Here is a 26,722-nt window from a genome sequence, read left to right as displayed (position 1 = left end):
TGCTAAAAATTAATAGAAGAAAGCATATAAATTGAACTGGTAGATACTTTATTATTCTCAACATTCAATTTAAACATTCCATCACAAGCATAACCCTTGCCCACAAATAATCCTTTTTTAGTGATTACATAATTATCAGATTCCATAGTTTGCTTAAAGCCAGCCTTGTTAAGCAAAAAACTTGACATCAAATTCTTTCTCATGGACGGAGTGTAAAGTACATCTTTCAATGTTAGCACACGTCCAGAAGTGAATTTCAAATCAACCTCACCACTCCTAAGAACCTTGGTTTTGCTAGAGTCACCAAGCATAACCGTTTTTTCTTCTTCAAAAGGAGTGTACAACTTGAACCAATTTTCATCATAGCAAACGTGCCTATTAGCACCAGAATTTGCCCACCACCCTTCAACATTTTGCACCATATTGATGTCTGTAATCATAGCCACTAAAGTCTCTTTGGTTACGTTAGCTTGCGGGATAGACTCATGTTTTCGAAATTTGCAAAATCAAGCAATATGGGCACTCTTGCCACAAACAAAACATGATCTATTAAATTGATCTTGTGAAGGGGTCTTTGGTTCTTATTGTAATTTTTATTCGGGTTTCCCCTTCCTTGAGATCTATTATTATTTTTGAAAACTCTTTTTTTAGGCTTCAATTGACCATTTCTAGGAAAATGATTTTTAGTCTTATTATTATTGGCTGAAATAAGGTTTACCTTTGTGGTGGAATTACCATTGCTCTCTTGTGTCATGAGTGCATCTTGTCCTCTAGCCTCCTCCTCCACACGGATGTGTGTGATCAAAGCCTCCAAGGATGTCTCCTTTTGTTTGTGACGCAAAGTCTTTTGGAACTCCCTCCAAGATTGTGGTAGTTTGTCAATTATGCCAACTACCACCAAATTGTCTCCAATCTTTATGCCTTCAGATCTCAATTCTACCACAATCATTTAGAAGTCTTGTGCTTGATCCACCACCGATTTTCCATCCACCATTTGGTAATGAAAAAATCTACTAGTAGCATACTTCTTTGCACCAGTCTCCTCAGTACCATACTTGCTTTGTAAAGCTTTCCAAATTTTCTTGGCAGAATTATAAGTTGTATCATAATAATCATAGAAATGATCGGCAAGACAATTCAAAAGATAAGGGCGACAATTATATTCATCTTTTGTATACTTATCTATTTTTTCTTGATGGAGACTATATTCTTCCTCACTCATCTCATCGGTAGAAACTTTTGATAGATTCTTATGAGGATGTAGGCGGCTTTGAGAAGACTCAAGTAGAAGAGGACATTTCCTTTCCCCCTCTTGAAGTGGGTTCCCTTAAAGTGAAAGGGCTTGTTGAGATCTCCAACAGGCTCATTTGGTTTCTCTTATGTAGGCTTCATGTGTTGAATCTCCTTAAAATTGCTGATGCAAACACAATAATAATGGAAATAATACAAAGAGAAACTCAATAATACCTCTGAATATTATTAATTTAAAGAGAAAAATTACACAACACTATTTGGACTGAGGTGTGGCACTCGCTCTTTTTAAGGAAATTCAAGCCCTTGGTTGGCTAAACTTTGTAACCGGTGCAGACCTTCTCTGACTTGTCTTCCCCAGGATTCAACAACCCAACAAGTGTCGTATGGCTAGAATAACCTCTGCACAAACTGTTCAAGCCCAAAACTCCACCAGAAAGAACACCTTTCCTTGCCAAGAACCTCTCTATTTTTGTGTGTATATTGCAGTCACTTGGTATGGGTCTGAATGAGTCCATTTATAGGCTCAATGGGCCTCACGAATCTAGCCCAATATCTGATTCAATTCATATTAGCCCATTAATCACCACAATTAAAAAAAACAAAATAGTCTCTCTCTCCTTTTCAATGTGGGATTAAACATTTTTACTAACTCTTTATCTTCCATATTCACTCCCACATCTTTACATTTATGTTGTAATCTATATATATATATATATATATATATATATATAACCGAAGCCTCTGTTAGCATCACAATTTTCCACATCAGCACAACACAATATTTAAAAAATATAAAATAAAATTAAAAACACTATTTTCAAAACCCAATTCTTATCTTCTTCTTTTTTTTTTTTTTTTTTATAAAACCTGATACTTATCTTTAAAAATATATATAAAACCAAAACTTCTACTGGCACCACAATTTTTCACATTAGCACAACACAATATTTGAAAATTAAAATTAAAATAAAAAACACTATTTTCAAAACCCAATATTTATCCCCTTTTTTATTTTATTTTATTAAACCCGATACTTATCTTTAAAAATAAACAAAACCCGATAGACATGCAGGTTTACTCTACTCTCTTCACGCTGCCCCTCATTCCTTTCTCTTTGGCTTAAACGCAGAGCATCCCTCTTCTCTCAGTCTCGCTCTCTTTGTTCATAGCCTTTGCTGGCTCAAGTCTTGTCCTCTAATTTACAATCACTGGTACCAATATCATTTTATAAAAACAGGCCAGCCCCATCACCATGAATAGGTACCCTTTGTTCAAAATCTGTATTCTCTCTAGGTGAGTTTTTATTTCTTAATTATATTATTCTATTTAATAATATGTGTTTGCAATCCAATTTGACTTATCTTATTCAATTCTTCTCTATTTTATACATATGTGGACGATCTTCATATTTGATCTTGATCAAAACCCAACCAAAATATATTTAACTAAAACTCAGGGATCAAGTTCTCAAAAGCATACAGAGTCTCACCAGTTTTCTTACTTAGTATCTCTGTAATATTCTCTCTCATGTTTTTGCTTGTATAATGGTTGAAAGAATGATTTAAGAATTGGTGTCCTTTGTATAGGCCAACCTAAGTGTTTGACAAAATGTCTCAGTGAAATTAAAATCAGTGAAAATTAAAGACTTGGTAAAAAATTTACATCTGTAGCTATTGTGTATGAAGAAACAATAAAAACATACAACATATCATTAAATAATTTTTATTCATTTAAAAATCTATAATATGCCTTTTGATTTTGCATAATGATAGAGGTATTCATTAAAGCTTGCTATATGTCAAGTCTCTCTCAACCCTCTCTCTGAATCTCTGCCTCAAATTTATAATATCTAATACAATGTCTGTTGTGAAATTTTAAAATACTCACAAGTGTACGAACCGTACCAAAATATAGTTGGACAAGAACGAGTTCGAACCCACAGGGACTTGTATGAACATAGGAAAATTAATTAAACCTTAACCAAATTAATCCTAATCTAATTTAATAAAAATTGGTTGTTTGCAATTAAATATACTAAACAAATAATAAAATTAAGCAAATAGTTAAACTAAACAATCAAGGGAAATGAATTAATGTTTTGGAATCCGCCTTGTAAGTCATATCAGCATATATTTATGATCATTAATTTTTCCCAACCACTGCATGATAATCTAGAAATCAATCTTGCTATCATGGAAAATATTATCGATAAAACTTCTATTTAAATATATAAAGCATGTTTTTCTTCGCTTCTTAAGTATAAAATCAAATCATCAATTGTATCCGTATCCAAACAAATCACAAGATATATCCAATTCTAAAAATCAAATCATAAATTGTATCCATTGATAAACAAATCACAAGTGATATCCAATTTTATAATTAAGAATTAATAAACCAAGCATTCAATTAATTAAGATAAATCCTAAATCATGAGAAAAACATGATTGAACTCATATCTAGAATCTCATCTTAGTCAATTAATATGAAGCAAGAACAATTTAAATGATTAAAGAACAATTATTGTGGGAAAAATCAAATCACATAATATTACTGATAATCCTTAACAATGTTTCATCCTCAACCCTAATTATAAATTTAGCTACTCATAGTAATTGAAAGAAAACACAAAAATAAAATACTAAGCATTAAACTAGACAAATAAATAAAATTAACTGTTATGGAAGAAAACCAAAGAGATAGCCACAGCCGCAGCTCTCTATGCATTCAGCCCTTAGCCCTAACATTAGCCTCTCTGAATTTTGCCCTAAAGAGCCTTTAAATAGGTCAAGGAATCCTAATACAAGTTGAATTCCCGTTTGGAAAATCCCAGAATTTTAGGCTTCACTTAACCAACGATTTCGGCCTATTTAATGTCTGGATTCAGACTTTTGGCAAAATACAAAAGTTGTAGCCCTTTAAGTTAAAGTTCCAGCCCAACTTGAATCATCTCAATTGGACTTTTGAGCTGAAAGTTATGCCAAAAATACTAACTCATGTGCAATTTGGAATCCTAATCCGAATTGGACTTGGATTTGATGCAGATTTCCTTTGATTCCTTGCTCCAAGTGGACTTAAATTTAATTGGGTTGGTCTTCTTTAACTTCATCATAGCCCTTGTAAAAGTAAAGTCCATTAGTTTTCTTCTTTGCACAAATCCACTTATTTAATTTCATTCTCCTACAAAAGACAAATTCACACTATAAGATTCAATTAAGCACAAAATTGATTATTCAACATTATTCCAAAACTAAATATAAAATGCATTAATTATCTCAAAATAAGTATAATAATGCTTTCTAACAATGATATAAATATGCAAAATTAAGCTATTATCAATGCACATCAATGCCCATCTTGCATAATCATATATAACTGAGTTATATAACTTATGTTTTAGACCAAATTATATCTGCAGCCTTTTGTAATTTCCTGTAGTTGAATTCTTTTAAAATAGAGTTCCGAACATGTTTATATCTATAATTATTTATAGCTATGAATTGGTTTTCTCTTGCATAACCTTTACCACTCCAATGCAAAGAATTATTGTAGTTCTTAGCCTATATTGATCATATCATTTGAGTTTTGCATTTCCCTTTGACTCTGTTCTTTTGCTTGCAATATCCCAACTAAATATGGTCATTTTTGTTTCTCTATATTACTGTAGTTCTTAGCATGTATGGATCATTCTTCTTCAATTGGTTTATAATCATTTAATGCTTTTGATGATGCCGAAAATATCACCAATAAGCCACACGGTCCTCGCGCGCTCCAAATAGCACCTGCACAGCAAAAAGAAAGGACCTAGCAGAGAACACCGATGTGGTACTGGCCAAATACCCTCCGAAGGTCAAGTCAGAACTATTCTCACAACTCTAGAGTGCTAGAGAGGGTAAATTATGCGTACCTTGGTTCGTGAGGGTGCTTAGGTTTTTATAGTAGTAGGGGTTGACCCCTTTTTCCTTGGAATAGAAGTATTTTCCTTATAGGAGTCTTCTTGGGCGTATTTTGCGGGATCCTTTCCATATAGGAATCCCTCGTAGGTTTCTCAAAACATGGAGGGCAAGTCATTTATTTATACACGCAAACGTGGTTAGCAAGCATTCTTTGACTAGCACCGTCAACTTACATTATGCCTTCAGTCTTCCTCCCGTCAGCTTCAGGATCACCCTTCAACTTTATGATCCCATCAGCCTATGGGTGCCTTTGGTGCCTCTCCCTACAACTTTCGCCCGTCGTCAGTCATTAAATAGGGGCTGACGGCTCAGTAGATCCCGTCACTAATAAACTGTCGGCTTATCTTTTGTGATCAATCTCTTTTATCCTTATCAGCTTTCATAATCTTTATATGGGGCAATATATCCAAGCACATGATGGTCCAATTTTGGCAATGAAATTTAATCTTGATGGGCAGTATCTTGCAAGTGCTAGCGAAGATGGGATTGTGCAATTATGGCAGGTGGTGGAGGATGAGAGATCTAATGAACTTGACATTCCAGAAATAAACCCATCTTGCTTATATTTCACAGTGAATCATCTCTTTGAATCGAAACCTCTCTTTGCTGATAAAGAGAAAATGTGTAAAGTGAGCAGCTCGAGGAAATCATCAGACACAATATGCATAATTTTTCCCCCTAAAGTATTCCGGATTTTGGAGAAACCATTACATGAGTTCCGTGGGCACAGTGGTGTTATCGCCCTGGAGGCCAAGTTTGGTGATTTTCTTGCTCTTTTGTCTTATAGATAGGATCATCAATAGTAAGTGATGCTATGTTAATGTCTCTTTGTTTCTGTCATAGGGGAGCATTATTGGCTCCATTGATGAAATTATAAGATTTTATTGGTTGTGAGTTGTGTGATATTAAAGGTTCATTCCCAATTCCCCTGTGTGTGTGTGTTTAAACTGTTAACTTCTCAAAAAAAGAAAAAACGTGGGTAAATCCCACATCGGTTAGAGTTGAGTCTGTCTTCCCCTTTAAAGCCTTCACACAACCTTCAAGAGTTACCGGCTTTTGTTGGTTGTGAGTTGTGTGATATTAAAGGTTCATTCCCAATTCCCCTGTGTGTGTGTGTTTAAACTGTTAACTTCTCAAAAAAAGAAAAAACGTGGGTAAATCCCACATCGGTTAGAGTTGAGTCTGTCTTCCCCTTTAAAGCCTTCACACAACCTTCAAGAGTTACCGGCTTTTGTTGGTTGTGAGTTGTGTGATATTAAAGGTTCATTCCCAATTCCCCTGTGTGTGTGTGTTTAAACTGTTAACTTCTCAAAAAAAGAAAAAACGTGGGTAAATCCCACATCGGTTAGAGTTGAGTCTGTCTTCCCCTTTAAAGCCTTCACACAACCTTCAAGAGTTACCGGCTTTTGTTGGTTGTGAGTTGTGTGATATTAAAGGTTCATTCCCAATTCCCCTGTGTGTGTGTGTTTAAACTGTTAACTTCTCAAAAAAAGAAAAAACGTGGGTAAATCCCACATCGGTTAGAGTTGAGTCTGTCTTCCCCTTTAAAGCCTTCACACAACCTTCAAGAGTTACCGGCTTTTGTTGGTTGTGAGTTGTGTGATATTAAAGGTTCATTCCCAATTCCCCTGTGTGTGTGTGTTTAAACTGTTAACTTCTCAAAAAAAGATGTAAGGTGAGTAAGGTTGCTTAGATTTTGTGTAAATGTAATATTTGCTTGAAATCACTTTTGACGGCTTAAAGGAAATAAATGAGATTTTAAGAGAATGCTTGGGGTCAAGATTGTCTAATTGCAGTTGCCAGTGGCTTATGTGTAAATTAAATGTCTAGAACAAAGATATACGTGGCAATAATGTTTATTGAAATTCTTGGCACACGTGTAGTGAAACTGATTTACAATTAATATGAATTTGTATGCTTTTATTGTCGCAAAATTAAATTTGGATTCTGGCTTTGAGCCAAGCCAGGTAAACATACAATAGTTGCAATTCTTTACCGATAGTATTCCCTTTTTTTCTTTTTCTTTTTCTTTTTCTTTTTCTTTTTTCCTTCTTTTAGATTTTTTCTTGATGGGCAAATCAACCTCTTATCGATTTCTTTAGCCTTTTCTTTTACCGTGAGGTTGATTAATTATTTTATTATTTAACTATTCCGTACATTGTATGAGTTAACGACTAGTATTTATTCATTTTAATTAATTAATATTAAAATGCTTCAACAAAATATATATATATATATATATATATTTGGGTAATATATTATTATTGCAAGGGTGTGATCGGCAGCTGGGACTGGTACCGTACTCAATTAAAGCTAAAAAGCAAGAATATCTGGTGGGTAAAACTTAAATTCATAAGTGAAAAAGGAAAAAGAATAAGAATTTTTTTTTTTTTTTTTTTGAGAAGAAAAAGATTCTAAAGCGAGAAAATGCTAGTACGTGGCTAAGCATATGCTTAATTAATCCGTCTAATCCTCTGGACGAACAATCACGACAACAGAAAATAAATAAATAAAATACAGCGTGACATTTACGTGGAGTAGGTTTAAAGAAAATGTGTAGAGTGGATAATGAGTCAATTACCAAAACACACACTAATTCCACCACCTATGCAAACATACAGCTTACCAAAATGAATAACTTTATCTACAATCAAAATGGGAAAATTAATGTGGGTTCTAATTAGTTCAATTGGTAAAGTCTCTTATAGTTGTATAGAGATCTGGGATTTAATTTCTGCCTACACCAAAAACTGATTAGTGTCTTAGTCTGATAATAAAGAGTTATTATCAAAGCAGACGCCATAAGTTGAAACTCTCTCCAAAAAATGGGAAAATTAATCTGTCTAGGCTATAATTAATTAATACATACCAGTAATAATAATGGTATTATAGCTATAAGTTTGAAATATTTTTCAATGTGTTTGAACAAATTAAATGAACTGTTTTTATTTATTTATTTTTATTAATATAAGCAACTCTACATTACTTGAGAGTTAGAATGATAGCCCATTTTTATTTGAAATTGCAATGTAAAGGTGAAACCTAAATATATTTAGCTCCTTGCTGTTTACAATTATAATGATTCAAGACCTGTCTATAAACATGATTAAATTTACAATTTGTTTTTGATAGTTCCACAGTTATAATAATGGAGAAAGTGGATATGAACTTTGATTCTCCTTATGAAAGAGAGTAAATAATGTCACTCACTGCAAGACACTTGGCATTAGTTTTATAATTCTTTAAGAGTTTACAATCGTAGAAATTATTATTAGTTAAGAGTTTACAATCGTAGAAATTGTGGATTAAGATTATAGTCTACAATACTCTGACTCTTCTATCACACTCAACTGTTTGTCAAGCTTTAACCTTCAGACATTAATAGATATACAAGACATCATTGTGGAGACTGGTTGCTCACTCAATTGTCTCACTGTAGTTCCAGCTTAAAGCATTTAGTTTGAAACTGGCAACATCACACACTACATGTTTCTCACGATGAGACTTTTTTTTTTTTTTTTTTTATAGGTTTAATGTCACAATTATTTATTTATACACACACACATATATATATATATATATATATTTCTTTTAACTCAACTCAAAATCCTCATTAACCATTGATTGCTAAAAAAATAACAGTCTTCTTTCATGGTTCCACCCAAATTGTAAAGGTACATAGACAGAGTTTTTGAAAAGAAAATAAATGAATACACCAAACAAAATCAATATATGCCTAAACATAAACACAATCACATCGGTGGTAATGATTTATCTTCTACATTTGAAATTAAAATTGTCAATGTAGAAGAGAAATGTACATTTTCAAATCAAATCAACTTATAAAATAAAATATAATAAAGGGTAAAATACTATTTTTGTTCTTAAATTTTACCAAAAATTTGTTTTTCATTCTTGAACTATTAAAAATTTCATTTTTCATCCTTAAACATCGAAAATGTTATAATTTCTGTCCTTAAATTTATTAAAAGTTTATTTTTCATCTATAAACTAGTGAAAAAAGTTATTTTTCATCCATATTTTGTCTCTAAATTATTAAAAAACACCTTTACAAAGTTTAAGTATGAAAAGTTGTATGGATATATTTAAATTGGTGTGCGCACTAATATTTAGGAAAAAGATATGTCAAATGTGTATAAGGTATATATAAATGAGAAGTGTTACGTCCACAACATTTTTACAATATTTTCACAACAAATCATAGGTGGTTAGTTGTTAGTGGTTCAAATTTAAACCTAACACCAAGATTACTTTTTTGCCCCAATAATAACAACTAGTACCAATATGCCACTTAAGATTTGTTATAAAAATATTGTAGACATATCATTTTTCTATATAAATAAAAATAGTATATGACTATATGCTAATTTTAAGGAAAAAAAAATGTGTCAAACTTTTAAAATTTATTATAACGGTTTAGAAAAATTTTGAAAATATATTTTTTAAGTAGTTGCGGCCATTTCATTTTGGAAGTTAGAGAAAAAGTAAAAGAGAACATATATTTCAGTATTAAAAAGGAAAGAGATAAAAGAGGATAAAATTTAGGATTTTGAAACATCAATAGTTTTGGAAGTTAGTGATATATTTTTAGCAAATTATTCTTCAGTTTTATTTCTGTTTAAACGTTGTAACAAACTAACAAGAGTAATGCTACAGACACAAACTATTCTACAAACATTTTACAAACTGCTTATGTGGCATACTCCAACTCAACTTTTTAAAAACTAAAATACCACGTCAGAAATTAACAAAGTAAAGCCCATTATCTATAGACCATTGAAGAATTTTGCAGAGGTTATCGAGACTGCATATATGTACAGAGAGAGATAACGATGAGAAAGAATGAGAGACACAGTTTTTTGTCTTGTTTCTTAGTTTCTCTCTCTATTTTTGAACTCTTTTCTTTTTTCTTTTTTTTCTTTGTAAGAAGAAGTAGTAGTGGGAGCAAATATTAGGCGATTACACCGTATCACTTTTTTAGTCTTTCCAATGGGTGACGGTTGTTGGTTTGGTGTTTTTTTCTGATTAGGATTTAGGAGGGAGGTTGTTTCTGGACCGTCTGATGGAATTTTGTGGGGCCCACTTACTGCTGACGTGGCTGGTCTGTGAATTATTTGCGCTCAATAATGCTACTTAGTGGTGTAGTACCTACCTACAACATTCACTAAAAATAAAAATAAATTTTAAGACATTTTTCATTGAGTTTACCAGTTTTTATTATTTTAATTTGGACATACCATTGGCGTTATTTTTTTATATATAATTTTATAAATTAAAACAGCCAAAAAAATCAGGTCCAAATATTGGTTTCGACCAATTTTTACCGAATTGAATTAAGATTCTGCTCTCATTAAACCGGTTAATCTTGTCTATTTTTTAAATCATACTTTTTTACTTACTATTAATAATTTGTAATATCAATAATTCTCAAATTTTTTTTTATTTATCATTAATAATCATGCTTTATTTTCACATAGGGTAGACAATTATGTATTTCTATAGATAATGGGCTTTACTTTGTTAATTTCTGACGTGGTATTTTAGTTTTTAAAAAGCTGAGTTGGAGTATGCCACATAAGCAGTTTGTAAAATGTTTGTAGAATAGTTTGTGTCTGTAGCATTACTCAACTAACAATAAAGGCCTATTCCATATTTAGCCTTAAAGTGCTACAATAGGTTGCCTTTTTAGAATTCCTTCAAAAATCTCTCATATTAGGAGACAGGGTAATTGTGTGGCTCATGCCTTAGCAAAGAGAGCAAGATTTGCATTTCCATTGTTAGTTTGGATGGAACATGTTTCACCGGATGTGATTCCTTTTGTACTTTCAGATCTATAGTTTTCTAATAACATTTCATCGTATTGATTCTAAAAAAAAAAAAAAAAAAGGAATTCCTTCAAAAAAATAAAGGTTTTCTTTTTAGAAGTTTTATTTCTGTTAAAATTTTATTTTGACATATTTTTACCACAGTAAAATTAGTAAAATCCCCAAAAAAAAAATAAAAAAGAGAGAATCTAGGAAAAATGAGAGGTGGACCCAGTTAACTAACAGCCATGTCAGCCACATTAGCATTATTCTCTGGTTCTACTTCGACCATTGGCATTCAGTGACCAAAATGTTTTATTTTTTTTTTATTTAAATATTCTCAGATCCACATGATTAGAAAACGGGCAAAACTTAAATATGGTTGACACCTGTCAAATTAAATAAGTCAAGTAACAGACGTTAACACCCGTCTCTGTTTTTTTTCTTTTTCTAGTTCATCGTCGTCCTTTTCAGAACCTAGAATTCTAAAGAGGGCAAAACACATAGTTTTATAGTACATAGTATTAGTCTTTTTCTTTTTGTTGCCAAACACATAGGATGAGTTCAAACGTAAATAAAGGGTTTAATGAAGAAAATCGCCCCTTTATCCTTCTTTGCTTGAAAATTTTCAGGGTTTGAAGGTTTGTCGATTTACAGAAGCCAACGAGATCTTGTGAGATTGTGCATGAGAAAATACGAACCAGATTGTGCGTCTGAGAAATACGAAGCTAAAAAACAGAAAAGAGACGGTGTTAACGTCTAGACAGGTGTCAAAAAAAAATTAAAAGGTAAGTATTTAAGTTTTGCCCTTAAAAAAACAAAGCTGTGTCTGTCTCATTATTTTTTTTACGTAGCTTATTAAGTTCATTGCAATTTTCTCTTCTCTCTGAGAATTCCAAATTTTCTCAGTCTCAGCAATGGCTTCAACAGCCACAGAAAGCCTTTCAAAACTCGATATCAATGCCGATTTTGCCTCCTCTGCTCCTAATCTGCAGCGCAACGTTCACCTTCTCTCCCCTCAACAGGTCCCCTTTTCACTCCTCTCTCTCTATATATATATTTGTGTGTTTGTGTAAAAACATGTAAATTTTGCAACAAAGTTTCCACCTTTATATGTATAATGGAGTACAATTTTGATGGGAGTGTTTTATTTGATTTGTTTATCGAATTTTTGGGATGGTGGTGGTGTGGCAGATTGAGCTGGCGAAGTTGTTGCTAGAGACAGGGCAGACCCATTTGTTTGAGCATTGGGCTGAGCCTGGTGTTGAAGATGATGAAAAAAAAGCTTTCTTTGATCAGGTATCCTTTTTTTTTTCTTTTTTTTTTTTGTTGCTTATTATGGTTTGGGAATTTAGAATTATCTGAAGATTTAGATTTTCACATGGATTTTTTTGTTTTTGTTTTTTGGTTGGTGGATCTATATATAGAAATCTGTGAATTGTTTTAGGATTGAGAATGAATTTGTAGAGTGAGATTGGAGGAGTTCCTGGCTCATAATATGGGGTTTTGGTTTCTTTTATATTGTAATGGATTTGAAGCAAATTTTAAATGTATACACGGCAAGAGCTCAACTAGCACCTTCTGGTGTTTCCAACAGAGACGTTTGGGGTTCAAATCCCTTCTCTCCACGATTATAATCATCGAATTATCAAAAGAAAAAATGTATACACGAGTTCATGTAAAACGATGTTAAATAAGGGGCAGAACCATATAGAAGGTTGGGGGGCCATAGCCCTCACAAAATTCTCAAATAATAGATTTTTACACCTAAATTTACCTAACATTTTTGAAAGATATATGATGCCCCCCCCCCCCCCCCCCAAAAAAAAAAAACTCTTCATATTTCTTGTATGACACTTTTAAATCGGTTCAATTTTTATATTATTTTTGCCCCCCCCCCCCCCCCCCCAATTCTTAAAATTCTAGTTCCGCATAAGAGAAAGATCATATGGGATTTGATTTTCAAACTAATCTGGCTTTGAAGAAACAGAATTGGGTCGAGTTGCACAATAAAATGAAAAAAAAAAAAAAAAATGTTGTTCTTGGATGTGACTGGGGTTCAGAACTTAGAAGAGTTAGTGTGCAGTGAAAATCTATGCAGATGGTATGTTAAATAATGTGGTTGGCAGATCTCTCTTAATGACATTGAGCACATACTTTTTTTTTGGGGGCACAAATTCCTATATTTTTATTAGGCCTAAGGTACTCCATTTTTTTTTTAAATTATGATTTATCGATTATTGGACATAAGTTACATTAGTTGAAATGGCATAAGTGAGTTGGTTTGAATTAAACTTGAGAAGCCACTAATTAAGGAGACAATTTTTTGTTACTGATTTACAGATTGAGATTAAACATGCCAGAATGTTCTTATTGCTCATTAAAATGTCCCACAGATAATTCAAAAAAATTTCTTTTGTTAATATATATATATATATATAATTTCGGGTGCTTGTATATATTTCTCAATGAAATGAAAAATGAAATTTGATTTAGTAACACCAATGCCTTGTGGATGAGTTAAGTGAGTGAGGACCTTCTTTTTCCTCCTTAAAAAGAGCTTGTGTTTTCATCCTGCTCCTTTTTCCATTTAAGTTCTGTTTTTGGTTTCTGTACTGGCCCTTAACAATGGTCATTGTTTGACTGGTCTCGGGCATGGGGATTTACTAATAGTAACTCCATGGCTGAGTTTTTGGTTTTATTAAAAAAATAAAAACCTCCATGATTGAGCTTTTAAAATCATTGTCTTTTTGTGCATAACCTTTGTAATTCTTTTGCCTCCTTTGTGTTTACTACTTTACTTCAATGTACATGAAGTAGTCTTTTTCAATAAAATGATTATATACTTATAAAAAATAAATAAACTGGATCTTAACAATGGGTCTTCATGTGCTTGATTGATTCTAAATTAGCTATTTGTCTTTCCATTTCTTCTTCTAATTGCAATTTTATTTCAGGTGGCTCGGCTTGATTCAAGCTATCCTGGGGGTTTGGCATCTTATATTAAAACTGCCAGAGAACTCTTGGCAGATTCAAAAGCAGGAAAGAACCCTTTTGATGGCTTCACACCTTCCGTAAGTAAATACAGATCTCATGCTTATAAATTCATGAATGAGACCTTCAATCTAAACTGGCACAAAAACCTAGCATAAATGCAGCATACTATTTGCACAGAGACGTGCAAACAGATGCAAGTTTGACTTTATAATAAATGGAAATTCTATAATATCAAATTCCACTTTAGTGCTCTCATCTAATTGGAATATTAATCATTTGGTATGCATAAATCTGTACACCCTGCCACCTGAGCATTTTCTGTTCACTCAGAAGCATCCAGTGTGCTTCTTAAAGACCTCAAGTCTGAAGGCAAATAGTCCAAAGCACAGGTGCTACAGGTGTGCATGGGGATTTAGGAAGTTCATGTTCCTTCTATGTGACATGTGCGGTATACTATGTCATCTAGTAGGTTTAGAACATAACAACTTGGTTCCATGGAGTACTTGTCTAAGGGTTTGTTTGGACCAGAAATATTCCAGCCACCTTCTCTCTCCTCTCCCTCCATCCAAACATAGGGTAATGTCAGTTTTTTTACTGTTTAGAATTATGGCTATATTGATTCTAAAAAAAAAAGAATTATGTTTATATTACTTTTCCATTAGGGCAGATGGTGTCTTCTGGAGGAGACCTATTAATTTCTTTTGAATTTTTTTGATTCGTCAAAAACAAAGTGATACATAAGCTTTATAATTATTATTATTTTGGACTTAGTTTAGTCAGCTAAACAATGAAAATGTGTAAATACTTGGAGCATCTACAGTAATCCTATTTGTATGAATGAGTTCTTTTTGTTTGGGCAATACATACATCCTCAATCTTGACCCCTTGTACTTCATCTATACAATATGGTTCAGATATTCGGTAAGAAGTACTGAGCCCACAATTCTCTACTGTTTAACAGATTAATAAAACTAGTCTGATGTATGAGTAAATAATTTTGTAGGTTCCAAAAGGTGAAGTTCTGACTTATGGTGACAACAACTTTATCAATTTTGAGGACATGGGTGTCAAGGAAGCCCGAAAAGCCGCATTTGTTCTTGTTGCAGGAGGGCTTGGGGAACGTCTGGGATACAATGGAATAAAGGTAACTGCAATATAATTGTTATGGTACTTCTTTTAGATCTTTTTTTTTTCCTTGTGTTTCTCTTGTATTCCTTCTGTTGACTTGGATTTGCGTCATTTCATTTTAATAAAATTTTCTGTTATTCACGCAAAAATTAATTCTTTTGACTTCTAAATTTTTTTATTACTTATAAAATAAAATGGAATAAAGGTAACTAATCCTTGGCTATATTTAGTTCTTTGGTGGATTGTAATGTTTTTAATTTCATCAATCTGGACAACCAGCATAATTTTATACCATTGGGGTCAGCTACATCTATTTTTTCCTTGTTGGCTTAACACTTAACCATCAATTTCGTCTTCTTCTAGCCCTGAATTGTCCTTTTATACCCCTTTTTTTTTTCCTTTTCTTTTGGTTTCTTTGAAGTTTAAATTGAATTGAATCTTCTAGTAGATCGTCCCTTGGTATGAATTCTCTAGGTCATATTTTGTTGCTTGATTTTCTCCCATTTTGCCCCCAATTTTAAGCAATTTAAAACTTCTTACTATTGCATTTCTTGTTTTATCCTCATTGTTATGCACATGTTTCTTGACCCAATATCCCCTGGAAGTAATTTATGTCTGGCATATGGTCATTTTAATTATTTATGTTCAAATTTCATTGCTCATATGGGTCTGTTTATGTGTAATTGATCCCATTATTAGATTAGTAGTAGTTAATATGACGGGGCACTTGTACTAGTAGGCTGTTCACTTATTTACCCATATTTTGATTAAAAATGGTTCCAATATCCTTAGCTGATTGTCTTTACCACTTGCAGGTGGCTCTTCCAGCAGAGACCACTACAGGAACGCTTTTCTTACAGAATTACATTGAGTCTATTCTGGCTCTTCAAGATGCTAGCTGCAGACTCACGCAAGGTTTGTTACCATCCAATGGTTATGTCATGTCATATATAGAGACTGGGGTTAGAATTCTATCTTGGTATTTTTTTTTTTTTTTTTTTTTTTTCAGTTTCCGAAATTGCCTTTCACCATTTATTATCAATCATTGGTGCAAAACCTTCACAGCAAAAAGATAAACAGAAAATTTAGATACTATGTGAATGCTGGAAAGAGGACCAATTATCTCTGATGTCATATGTTGGAGTCCTCTAAAACCATATCAGATAAGATTTTAAGATGCCAGTAGGAACAGAACAGGATGTAGTACCATCTCCTTAGACAGCTTCTGTCATTATAAATATTTTCCTCTCTCCCAGAGTTTTCTTCTTCTTTTTTAGAGATCCTGTTGACTTCAAAGACTGTGTTGCGCCATGTGAGACCAAATAACTTGGAACTTTGAAAAACAAGTTCAAATGGAAGATACAAATGAACAGTCAATTAGTACTTGAAAATTTGAGGCCAATGAGTATGAACTCTAGCTCAACTGGCTACTCCTTCCCAATGAATGTGCTCTCCACATAATCAAGCACTCATAGAGATGATGCATCAGTAAGACAGGACATTGCAAGAATTGCTACTTATTTTTTAACTAAATCCATTTTTTAAAATAAATAAATAGAAAATATTGAAGAAAAATGATAATAAAAAAAAAAATCCTCACTACTCCAGTTGTCCTGCCCAAAACTCATTTTTAAGTCAATTGAACCTATCAAACATCTTATACCCAAAGAAACCAACTAAAGGCCTGCATGATGCTCTTCCATATACCACAACCCTGGGTTATATCTATGTGTTCTGGCCTGCTTAAGGACCCATATTTTCCCACAATTATTATGCGTTAAGTTTCCCCCTCCATAAGTTCCTTAGCATCTCTCTAATTAGGCAGTTCAACAAGACAAAGGTCATAATTATACCTTTTACCTTGTTGAGACCTTCCTCTTATGTGCAAAGGTAGCAACTGCAACCTCATTATTAGATACTTCACTCAACTCACATAAGCTTAGTCCCAAAATGTTGGGTTGGGTTTGCACGAATCCTTTATCAACTAACTAGGGTGGGTTGTCTGAATCCTTTATCAACAAATTGCAGTCAGCTGTATATATGTTTTTCCGCCACTCTACCCTATTTGAAGCCATCATCTTGTCATCTTTTTATTTATTTCCACATTCTTCATGACTTCTAATCTGGTCTTAGTTGTCTTTCTCATCCCTTTCATGGAACTTAAATTAGATCACTGTTTTTCATTAGTGCACCTATTGATCTCCTTAGCACTTGGCAGACCACCTTGGGCGACTCACCCTCACCTTTTCCTTAATAGGTGCCATCTCCACCTCTGAACAGATATCTCTATTCCGTATTTCATCTTTCTTGGTACTTCTATTCATCTATCTAAATGTCTTAAGTAATTGGGCATCACTTGGTTAATGAAGACTAGTAGATGAGGGTGATTATTGCATTAACCTACTTCCTATCTTTTTCTTTTGTGTTTGAAGTAATGTTGTTGCTTTTTGTTTGTAGATGATTGCCAAACAAAGATTCCTTTTGTTATAATGACATCCGATGACACACATGCACGTACCATAGAGCTGTTAGAATCAAATTCTTATTTCGGAATGGAACCTACGCAAGTGAAACTTTTAAAGCAGGTATGTGATGGGTCGTTGAAGTGTTATGGAGAAAGCTTATTGTAGTTGTAAAATGGCCTCATTGAAATGCTAAGTTTCTATTTATTACAGGAAAAAGTTGCATGCTTGGATGATAATGATGCCAGGCTTGCAGTTGACCTCCGTAACAAATATAGAATTCAGGTAGCCATCGAATTTAGTGTACTTCATAATTTAGTCATTGACATCAGATTAGAATTTTTTAATAAATTTTAAGGTCTCTGTAATTGCTCTAACCTTGGAACCTCATGGTATATGTGTCTACTTAAACCTTTTTCTGTTTGTGATAGACAAAACCTCATGGCCATGGTGATGTGCACGCACTTCTCTTTTCTAGTGGCATTCTGAAAGTTTGGTAATTCTCAAAAGCACACCTAATTTCTGGAATTTGTTATTGTCCATATGAGTTCATCCTTATGCTCACTGTATAATTGTTACCAAGAGCTTTGTAGCTCAACTAGCACCTCTTGATATTTCCAATGGAGATGTCCAGGGTTCAAGTCCCCTCACCCCCAATAGCTGATTTATAAAATAAAAAAAAACTCACTGTATGATTGTCAATGCTCATCTTGATCTACTTGTTTGATTACAACTATGGGCCCTTAATTAATTGATCTCATGTGAGTGTGCTCTCACATGCATCTAATACTGGTTGGAACACTTAAAAATATTTGAACTTCTAGCAGATTGAAAGCCACTACGTAACAGTAAACTATAGGTAATAGCTACATATTTATTTGGTAAACAATAATAATGATTTATGCCTCACAGTTATCTCCTGTTAACATTATATTTGTGCGCCTATCTGAAGTGTAAATTGATAGGTTTACAATCCTTTTATCTATTGGAAGTTTAATAGCCTAAGGTTACCTTCAGAATTTTAGTACTGTATACAGTGAAAGTGTCCTGTAATGTGTTTTGATTTCAAATTTGGCTTTGTAATATGCACTATCATGATCGTAATAGTGGTTCATGATTATTTCAGGCATGATGCTGGATTGAGATGGGTTCTGTTCTTCCAAGATACAAATGGACTTCTCTTCAAGGTTGGTTGTTTCAATATTTCGTTCTTTAATCCAAATATGTCTTATTAAGACCAAAGCGCTGATCATTGTTTACTTGTTTGTGTAGGCAATTCCAGCTGCTCTGGGTGTAAGTGCTACCAGACAATACCATGTTAACTCTCTTGCTGTTCCACGCAAAGCAAAAGAAGCTATTGGAGGAATTACCAAACTTACTCATGCTGATGGTATTTTGCTATTTTATTGAACGCATGTTTCCCTTGTTTTTGGTTCATTACTGTCAACTTGCATCATTACTGTCTTTGCCTGGATGTTATTTGCATGGATCTTAGACTGTAGTGACAAACCTGTAGTTACTGACCCATCATTCAATAACATGAATGAAGACTCAAAAGTCATGTCTTATATATATGTTCGCATTATCAATAAGACAATTGTTGTGTCCTGACACTCGATGAAAAGGAGGAGGGGGGGGGGGGGGGGCAGTGAGAGAAGGATAGGTAATAGAGAATATGTCACTGAAGAGATGTTGAAAATCCTTGAAACTTGTAATTCATTTGTTCAATGCCTTCTTCCTTGTGTTGCTGGGGAAGATAAAAATTGCCATATCGGTCTAGATTCTTACCAGTTCTACAACTTTGTTACCGTGCTTAATTCTTTGTATAAAACATTGTATATACTTGTGAAACTTACATTTATTGTGGCATCCATGTAGACAATACTGTTCCTATTCTAGTCTTTAATCATTGATCTATAAAATTGTTCCAGGGAGGACGATGGTGATCAATGTGGAATACAATCAGCTCGACCCTCTGCTTAGAGCAACTGGAAATCCGGATGGAGATGTTAATTGTGAGACTGGCTATTCCCCTTTCCCAGGAAATATAAATCAAGTAATCTTCTTCAACAGATTCATAATCTTCCCCCATTAAAAGGGATGTTTGTCCCTTATAATCTTCTTAATTTTTTTTTTTTTTGCTTTAATTTATTGGATTTGGCATTTTCAACTTTAATATGAGTTCTGCTGAGTATACTGGAAAATTCACTGATATTTTCAGCTGCTAATGAAAATCTCATGATAAGTTTTCAGAATTTCCCCCACCGTATTAGCAGGCAACTGAATGGGGGTGGATATATCCAATAAAAACTTCTGTATATAACTAATACAATGTATCATATTAATAAATTTGGTTACCTGAGCATAAAAATTGAGAACTAGTGTGGAATTTCATAAATTTGGTTACCAAAGTGTAAAAGCTGAGAACTAGAGTGGAAATTGGTAGAGAGTAGTGTCTCATGTATTCCCTTCTTCCCATCTCTCTCTCTCTCATGGATGTTTAAATACATTTACAATTTCATTAACACGCATGCTGGGATCTATGTAGCCATGGAATAATGTCATCACAACACAATGATAAAAAAAAATTTATAAAAAAAGGAGGTTAAATATAATTTTACTTGGATTTTTTGATAAATTTACCAATCCTGACAACATCAATTCTTTCTTTTTAAATGAAAATTGATAAATTACTATTGTACTAAAAGCTTAAGCCATTAGAAAATGATAAATTTAATCATTTAAGCATTGTTCTAACACCTTCCCTCACGCATGGGCCTAGACTCTCTTTTGTAAGTGAGACCTAACACGTAAGCTTTTTAACTTTTTAATGGAAGGTAGATTGGAGACACGATTTGAACTCAAGACTACATCCTCTATTAGCAAATCATGAATCTAATCATTTAACCATTATTCTAATAAATATTACCCAAGGTATCATTGAATTAGCATAAGATTACAATATCATATATCTTGGTTTCAGTATTTGATTCAGATTTTGATATACCGCACATCTATTTAAAGGAACTGTTGTATGCTTAGGCTTGACTTGTTTGTCTCTTTTTTTTCCCAGTTGATTTTGGAACTTGGTCCTTACATTGATGAACTCACAAAAACGGGAGGTGCTATAAAGGAGTTTGTTAATCCAAAGTAAGTCTTCTGTACTTGCTACCTTAGAACTTCTAATTTATCTACTTGGTTTTTTCTACTATGTTTAAGTGCTTTCAGTTATCAATCTCTAAAAATAATATAAATGCTTTTTTATCTTATGACTTGGTTTATTTGTGAAAATTTCCCAACCCCAATACATCACACCTTGCCAGTAGAACAATGCGGGCTTTAGAAATTGTACTGAAATAGAAAGAGTGACAACAGTTCATCTGACTGATTGTTTAACTGGGTTAGTCACATCTTACATATATTAAATTATAAATTTTCTAGTTTCTTGTTTTACCCTCTAGCATTGGAGAAATGTCATTCTTTCTTGATTTCTTTTTTGCTCACAGAAATGTGTAGGGATTAAAGCAGTTATAGCTTAGTGGAACACTATGTAGGAAGCTGCTTTCATTTCGGACTCCCTGGCAGGCCATATCTATGTTAGATTCAGCATGTCTATTTATTCATTTTGGGAATTTGTTAAAGAACCCAATGAAATTGTTAAAAAATCATCTTCTTTAAGCATACCAAATATCATATCAATACATCTCCAATAGCTATTTTATCCATTAACTTCCATATTTATATAAATAATCTTCAATTTGCAGCAGTATATAGATAGGATACCTATTGATCTCTGGTTGACTTGATTTTTAGCAAGCATGATGGGCATGGAGAGAACATGAAATACCAAAATGGTCTTGTTTGGTGTCAACAGACTCCTATAATCTCTGTGTGTGTGTGTGTAATGTTGCAAATACATACCAGTTCTACTTTTTGTTTATCATCAAATCCTATATTCTATGGTATCTTACTGCAGATACAAAGATGCTAGCAAATCTTCATTTAAATCCTCAACAAGACTAGAATGTATGATGCAAGACTATCCAAAAACTTTGCCTCCATCAGCAAGAGTTGGATTTACGGTAATTTATTCTTTCTTGAGTGAACAAGTGGATTTTCAGCAAGTTAAAATCACTTACAATCGGACACGTTTTTCGAAATTTGATTGCTTAGATGTTTAGATGGATTTGGTATTTTGCTCTCTTATAATAGCACTTCACATTGTTTGTGACGGCGCATGCTATAAAGACATTGCCACTATTGTGGTGCTCATTGTTAACGCAATAGTTATTCTATGATGATTAGGTGATGGATGCATGGCTTGCTTATGCACCTGTGAAGAACAACCCTGAGGATGCTGCTAAGGTAAGAATATTGTATAATATTTTGTTTGTTAGCTATTCTGGAGGGTTTTCTAAAAAAAAAAAATGAATGAAACTTCTTTTTTGACTAAGACAAGTTATATTCTGATCTGATGGTTTATTAAATAATTTTTTTATTTTATAAAAATGTGATACAGTGCATTTCCTTGATTGATGGCATGGGGATTTTATGATGTTGGAACTAATTAAAATTCATGCCATAGTTTAAGACAGACTACCCCCTTTTTTCTATGACTGATATACATTTTACGTATGTTTATATGGTCAATATATGCTCCTCCATATAAGAGATCCTCAATTATCAAGTGGTAAACACAATGTGATGGTTTTGTTAAAGAAGATATTCTGAAGTTTTGCCTCATTTTATGCAAATTTGTGGTCAGGTCTGCACTTCCATTGTTGAAACAATTGTTTGAACCATCCTGAAAATTATATCATCCATATTAGATATTTGTACCTATACATAGATTGCTTGATACAGTAGTTATGATTAATTCAATTAATATTCCCAAATTAACCACTGAGTGTGATCTACTATCATGTTACCAAGTGCCTCCAAAGATGTTAGATGTTTTTTAAGTCCCTGTATAGCTACGCTTATTTTGTTGGAAAAGGCAATTTCCAGCTCTCAAAATGTTTTTGTGGGGTTCGAGGGAAACCTAGTTCAGCACCTCTTGTGGTGCTTGGGCACTGGGTTCGAACTCTACCACCCAACACTTTTTTGGGGTGGCATTGGAGATGAACCCAAATTCCATTTGATAAATTATGATAATGTGTGTCTTCCTATTCAAAATGGGTGGTTTGGGGATTAGAAGACTTTTGTTATTTATCAAGCCTTGGTTGGAAAGTGGTTGTGGCCTTATGTGAGGAAAGGGGTTGACAACAAATATGGTATTGTTTAGGATGAATGGAGTTATGATGTTGTGCAAGGCTCCTATTGAAAAACATAAGAAATGGACAGAACAAATTGCTCATTCTTAACTAGAGGTGATGGTGCCAGAATTCATTTTTGGAAGGACCACTGGATTGGTAACAATAAGTTCAAGGACGAGTTGTATAGACTTGCTAGAGGCAGAGATGCTCTTGTAATAGGAAATATGGAAAGGGGTTAATGGGAAACTTCATTGGAATCTTGATTTATTAGAGAAGCTTAGGATTGGGAGGTAGAATTGTTGGAGTACATTTTAATTGTGTTGTATGTAGTTAATGTTGACCAAGAGGGAGATGATAGAATGGTGTGGCTTTTTTCAACTAAGTATGGATTCCAAGTTAAAAGCTTTTATAGGGTACTAAGATCTAGAGGTGAGGGGGTTGCCTCATTCCATGGAGGAGAGCATTTGGAGGTTAGAGCTCCACTTAAAGTTACTTTCTACACTTGGATTGCAGTGTTAGGGAAAATCCTAATGACAGATAATTTGAGAAAAATGGGTGGTAATAATTGTGGATTGGTATTGTATGTGTAAATCCAATGTGGAGTACGTGGATCATCTTCACTGATATTGCTCGTAATCGGAATGGTCATTTGTGGATGGCTGCCCCCACATTGCGAACAAGTAGAATTTCAAAGATACAGAGAAAACTATGCCTGATCTCAAATTATTTTTCTTTAGAACTTTGTTGGATTGGATGTTTGTTCTTGATTTGATAGATGTATGTAATTTGCATGAATGATTGTATGGTCCCCAGTTGTATACTCCTTATATACTTGGGCGACTCATTTTTTGATATCAATAAATTTTTAATTACTTATATAAAAAAAATCATCACTGATATTGTTCTGTCTCTTTGGAGTTGTGGGATCTACTCTTATGATGTCTAATTCAGTTACAGCTATGTTGGCCTCTTGGAAGGTGAATTTGGGCAAAACTCAATAGTGGTGAAATTTGAATGGTAGCTTCATTGTGCCTAATCTGGTGTTTTTGGAGAGAGAGGATATGTACTTTTGAGTGAAGAGTCACCGGTGCCACATCAAGTTTGCTTTTCTCAAGACTTTGGATGAGTAGACATAAAATTCCACCAATTCTCCACTTTTCGTTTCATGGACTTCTCAAATGATTATTTGTTCAGATTTTAATTTATTTGTTCTTCAAATTTGTTATTGTTTTCTTTTTTGCTCTTTCTTTGTATACACCCCATGAATTAGAATAGCGCTTCTTTTTGAGATTTTTTAATAAAAAATCATTACTTATATATAAAAAGGTGAAAAAGTACACAAAACCACCATGTGATTTCTCCATAAATCATGGAATCTCCCCCTGAAGTTTTCAGTATAACATGCAACCTCCTGGTAGCTCAAGCCGATCTATTAACAGAGAAGACGACCTTGAAAGATATTGTACTCTTTTCAGTTATCTTCTAGGGCTTGTATATTTGTGGTCATAACTCTGAAAACCATTGACAATGAAACTGAATAACCCAGTCATGTTACTTGTTATTGAAAGTATTTGTTTACATTTTTTTTTTTTTTTTTTTTTTTTGCTCAAGACTATTATTTGAATGGTTTAAGTGTTTAGCAATTCTGTATCCTTTATCTTCTTTTCTTAACTAGGTTTAAATGTGAACTTGGGGTTAAGTTCATTTTGATTTTATTTCTTATCTTCTGCTTAAATTTTAATTGAAGGTACCAAAAGGAAATCCATATCATAGTGCAACTTCTGGAGAAACAGCCATCTATCGTGCAAACAGCCTTATTCTTAGAAAGGTAAGTAATATCATAATTTATTATTGAGTGTTACTTATTATGCTGCTGACTAAGGGCACTTGCCATTGCACCACTGTGTTAACTTTATGTGTGTAAACTCCAGTAGATGTGAAATGTGAGTAGTTCAGTTGTTGGTAAACAGGACTGCCTGAAAAATAGTGCAACACACTCTACACAAATCTAGAGTGCTTGTAGATTTTGAACTTCTCTCTCTCTCTGTTTGAATTATGGGGTTCTTTTTGTCTGTTTACCAGGCTGGTGTCCAAGTTGCCGATCCTGTAGTACAGGTGTTCAATGGGCAAGAGGTAGAAGTGTGGCCTCGTATTACATGGAAGCCAAAATGGGGTCTTAAGTTTGCAGAAATCAAAAGAAAAGTTTGTGGAAGTAGCACCATTTCTCAGAGGTCAACCATGGTCATTAAGGGCCATAATGTCTTTCTTGAGGATCTCTCCTTGGATGGAGCTCTGGTCATTGATGCTGTTGAAGATGCAGAGGTAAGTCAAGACAATCTGATAGCAAAGATGGATTAGAAAATTGCGAATACACGCAGCTTGCCCATGTGGCAAAATTTGATGTTCTCTTTATTTTTTCTTTCCTTGACAGGTTTCTGGTTGCATGCTACTTTTTTTTACATTGTGAACATACATTTGTTTTACATGTTCCAAGTTATACCCTTCAAAAAGTTTCTTTATTATCATGAGTGTAGCAAATATAGCCTAATTAGCGCTATTTTCCTAAATTTGTAATTAGTGCGCGCGCGCACGCACACACGTATATTAGGCCTAAATGCAAAAACATCCCCCGAGATTTCAATTTTTCCTTATCTGCCAAATTGATCCCTAGGACCAACTTCCATTAGCTCTAATGGAGGGAAAAATTACGTGATCATAACGTGAATTAGTTGGTGGATCTTCTTAATGTAGTCATGTCATTTTTTGATCCATAAATACTAACGGAAGTTAGTCTTAGGGGTCAATTTGTTGGATATGGAAACCTTAGGGAGTTATACTGAAGAATTAAAACTGAGGTGTTTTTGCAACTGACTCAAACCCAAGGGGATATTTTTTGCATTTTAACCCTTTTTTCCTTAATCAAAAACATCATCTCAGAAACTATCTGCATATATCCTTTTCATTACTGTTTACCACCTGTTCATTTAGTTTATTTTCCACTGTTGGTGTAACTTGTGTTGGTTATTTAAATTTGTTTTATTTTGTTAATGGTGTCCATCTTTTTTTTCGGGTGTATTCGAAATGATTACGTCCTAAACCTGTGATTATGCAATTTTTTTTTTTATGATGTGACCTTTTTAAACAGGTAAAAGTACGAGGTTCTGTACAGAACAAAGGTTGGACGCTTGAAAATATTGATTATAAAGATGCTTCAGAGCCCGAGGAACTAAGGATCAGGGGTTTCAAAATCAACAAAATAGAGCAGCTTGAAAAGAATTACTCTGAGCCTGGAAACTTCAGCTTGGAGCTCTGAAGGTTAACCAGAGAATTTTATCATATCATGTATTCCTGCCTCTAGCCAAAAATAATTTCCTTTATGATAATCTTTCTGTTATGACTTAATTAATAGCTAAAGCTTGATGTGAAAATTCTTTTGGCAAATAATGAAATCTGAGCTCTCTGTCAAAAAATTTTGTAGGATTTTTTTAACATAGCTTTTTATTTTTTTCTTGTTGAAGACAGAGTAATAAAAAACAAAATTGATTGTCCCTCATATATGAATAAAAATGTTTGTGCTGAGTTCTGTAAACACATTGGTATATAATTAATATTGTGAATGCAGTGCTCAGTCAAGTTTGTAAACGCGTTAGCATTTAATTAATACTGTGATTGCAAGCTTCTCTCTCTCTCTCTCTCTCTGCATTTGCAAGGAAAAATTTGTGTTAAATTTTTCAAGAAGTAACATAAATTTCCAATGACTATTTTTTTCTGTTATAACTTATTTCCAACAATGAAAATAAAATTTACTTTATTTAAGTTGTTGCTCTAAATTGTACTTGCACAAT

At 33.5% G+C, this 26,722-nt stretch overlaps 1 protein-coding gene across 2 annotated transcripts; it reads left to right on the top strand.

Moving 5' to 3' along the window:
- The first annotated feature begins 11,558 nt into the window (after positions 1–11,558).
- Positions 11,559–26,519, top strand: LOC126700599 (UDP-sugar pyrophosphorylase). 2 transcript variants are annotated; one of them, XM_050398814.1, is made up of 18 exons: positions 11,559–11,823; positions 11,945–12,060; positions 12,230–12,334; positions 13,993–14,109; positions 15,036–15,176; positions 15,976–16,075; positions 17,618–17,745; positions 17,836–17,907; positions 18,054–18,118; positions 18,749–18,809; positions 18,895–19,012; positions 19,554–19,678; positions 20,696–20,772; positions 21,599–21,704; positions 21,928–21,987; positions 24,625–24,705; positions 24,960–25,199; positions 26,023–26,519. In XM_050398814.1, the coding sequence occupies exons 2-18, from the start codon at positions 11,953–11,955 to the stop codon at positions 26,188–26,190; spliced, it is 1,872 nt and encodes a 623-aa protein (XP_050254771.1). In that variant the 5' UTR covers positions 11,559–11,823; positions 11,945–11,952; the 3' UTR covers positions 26,191–26,519. The 2 variants fall into 2 exon arrangements, with proteins under 2 accessions (XP_050254771.1, XP_050254770.1); XM_050398813.1 differs by lacking the exon at positions 11,559–11,823 and having other exon boundaries at positions 11,865–12,060.
- The last annotated feature ends 203 nt before the right edge of the window (positions 26,520–26,722 follow it).

Source organism: Quercus robur, chromosome 9 (genome assembly GCF_932294415.1).
Source record: "Quercus robur chromosome 9, dhQueRobu3.1, whole genome shotgun sequence".
NCBI lineage: Eukaryota > Viridiplantae > Streptophyta > Magnoliopsida > Fagales > Fagaceae > Quercus > Quercus robur.
This window is presented reverse-complemented; position numbering and strand designations above follow the sequence as displayed.